The 2,593-nt window shown below is 36.1% G+C and overlaps 1 protein-coding gene across 1 annotated transcript in view; it reads left to right on the top strand.

The window, feature by feature from the left end:
* Nucleotides 1–2,339, top strand: part of LOC117182648 — a 10,527-nt gene extending 8,188 nt beyond the window's left edge. Inside the window, exon 2 of the mRNA XM_033375750.1 lies at nucleotides 2,043–2,339. Coding sequence (XP_033231641.1) covers nucleotides 2,043–2,339 — 297 coding nt within the window. The remainder of the gene's footprint in view (nucleotides 1–2,042) is intronic.
* The last annotated feature ends 254 nt before the right edge of the window (nucleotides 2,340–2,593 follow it).

Below are 2,593 nucleotides of genomic sequence, written 5' to 3'. Positions count from 1 at the left end.
AATTATCTTACTTTTTAGGAATAAAATATTACAAATTATAATGCAAACAAAAAATATAGTTTTTACCAGTCTGTCATTAGCGTTCGCCGACACCGAGTTATAACCAGTCTAGTTTTCACCGGTTAATTCCCGTGTTATTTATTTAAACAAAGCATTTTTTTTTCGACGCAGCTCCAATCAAGATTAATGAGCAATATCTCTAGCGATCACCTCAAGTGAAGAGCCTCACAAAGTCTTATATACTATTTGTCGCAACACTTCCCTGTCTTTTGGTGCACATCTCTATAGCTTCCCCCGCGTCCATGCATGTTGTCACACAAGCTCTTGTATTTCTATGGCTTTTTATGTGTCTTCGAATTAGTATCTCATTTACACATTCTAACCATTCTTTCGCGGTCTGCCTCTGGGCACACCGCCATTTACTTTACCTTGATACACTTGTTTCGCTATTTGTTCATCTTTCATTCTCTCAATATGCTCAAACCATCCTTAGGAATTTCTTTCACATATGTCAACTAGTGTATCCTCTACACCACATTCTTTGAACATGATCTGCTTACTCACGCTGTCCATGAGTGTTTTGTCCATTTAATGTATTTTGGGGGTCGCAGGCTCAAGTGTCCGGACTTACATGGCTGTAAACAAATTTAATTACATGGCTGCAAACAAATTTTTAAAAAAAATGTGCGTTTGTAAGTGGGAGTGCAACGCAGTGTAGTAACTGCAGTCCTTCCGTCGGTATACCCCCCGTTCGGCTTTAAAAAGAAATTTTTCTTATTTTAAACAATTTTTTAAATCTACAAAAATATAATTTTCTTGAGAAACTTATCATCTATAAAATGTACAGATATTATTATAAATAATTTATTAATCACTTACTTGAAATTTAATAATCGGATTATTATAAAAATTCCCTTTGCCAGTATACATATGTTGTGAGTGCTTTGACACACTGCTGTCAATCCTGAGAATATTAAGCGTAATAAATACAAGTATCTGATTGGTTATTTTTGGTGACGATGACTGGGTCTATACTCAATATCAAATGTAGCAATACTGAACAATCGCCCCGCTAATTAAATGTCTTAATAAATCGTAAAATTCCATTTTAAAGATGGTTTCGTAAATAAAAATTAATTTTTAGTATGGAGCAACATTACAGTTTGTAATAATACTTTCTTTTTCTTTATTTATAAAAAGTAAAGTATTACTTTCTTCTGCCATGGCGTTCTTCTGCTTTTGTCAGTGGTCTTTTATTTATTATTATAAAAAATTACTGCAAAATTTTCTTTTAATACATTTTTAATGCTGTATTTCTTATTTTTATCATTTAAATCTGTCAGTTGGCGATTAGTAGCGTCTTGTCAAGAACTGGTTGTTGTACCTTTTTAAAATATCAAACGAAGATATTATGTGAACAGTAATTTTCAGGGAGCTGCAATCATTCCCAATTGAAGTTGCACTCCCATATATTTGTAAAACCTCCAAATCCAACAAAACCGAACCAAGAACCAATTTGCCAATAACCAAAGGTTAATATTAAGGTAAGGTCGGTTTTGGAAATCTGTGTATGTCACCAACGGCAGTTAGGCGGGTTTGGCCAACATCCGTTCACCAGATGATGAGATTGAGGAACATTTTGGTAGTAAGTAAGGTATATTTTTTACGATCGGTGAGGAATTATCTGCAGCCGGCAATGGTCCCATCGGCAGGTAGAGCCATTTACTTACAGAAGGATAGGCCGATAGACATATATAGCTATGACAAAGGCATGTTTGGACTGCCAGTGTGCCAGATGTCTGAGCGTAGAGATTCGCTGCCTTTATGTTGCTTTCACCGTTCGAGATTAGGGACCCCTGATCCTTTACCTTTACCGAAACCAGGGACAAGGGCACCAAGCCACCAGTGCAACTATGCATTTGTTGACACCTGTGAAGTGTCCTGTTGTTGGATGTTCTGGTCGGCAAGTCCTGGATATTCAAGCTTAAATTGAGAAAGATTTAGGATTCGAGAGTTAAAGCATTTACGTTTATGATTTTCAGAAAAGGACACAAAAGTCCAGGAAGACAGGAAGAAGAGTCTTCGTCGGTGGATCAACTTTGATAGGAAATCTGATTCCTTCTGGTATCGAATGCATCTGGCTCAAAGATGGCATCGGCAGCGCCAACCAACCCCGAGGACAAGGAAGGCCCCAGAGGGCTCCCTCATATGAATTCTTACTGGACTTGCGATTTGCTATAAAACCCCCTGGAGAGTCTCATCGAGAAATTGCATGCAATCACCTTTCGAGACTTCAAACTCGATTGCTCCTGTTGCAAGCCAGTGTTGTAATTCGATGAAATAAGAAAGTCTTTCAATTAAATAAAATTTTTTACACAAATAAGGTAAATGTCCCAGTAATCGTTAAACTTGGTTATAATTTGAATATATTGTTAAAAAATATGTAGAAAGTAACATTAAATGTTGACACCCACTTATTTTGAGCATTTTATAATATCAAATAGAAACTACCTTCATTCATATCAAATAAAAAGCAAGAAAATTGGCATCATGATTACTGGGACTGAATTGATTAGAGAATGATCAATTATTT

Source organism: Belonocnema kinseyi, chromosome 2, assembly GCF_010883055.1.
Source record: "Belonocnema kinseyi isolate 2016_QV_RU_SX_M_011 chromosome 2, B_treatae_v1, whole genome shotgun sequence".
Classification (NCBI taxonomy): domain Eukaryota; kingdom Metazoa; phylum Arthropoda; class Insecta; order Hymenoptera; family Cynipidae; genus Belonocnema; species Belonocnema kinseyi.
The sequence above is the reverse complement of the archived record's forward strand: the minus strand, read 5'-3'. Positions and strand labels throughout refer to the sequence as shown.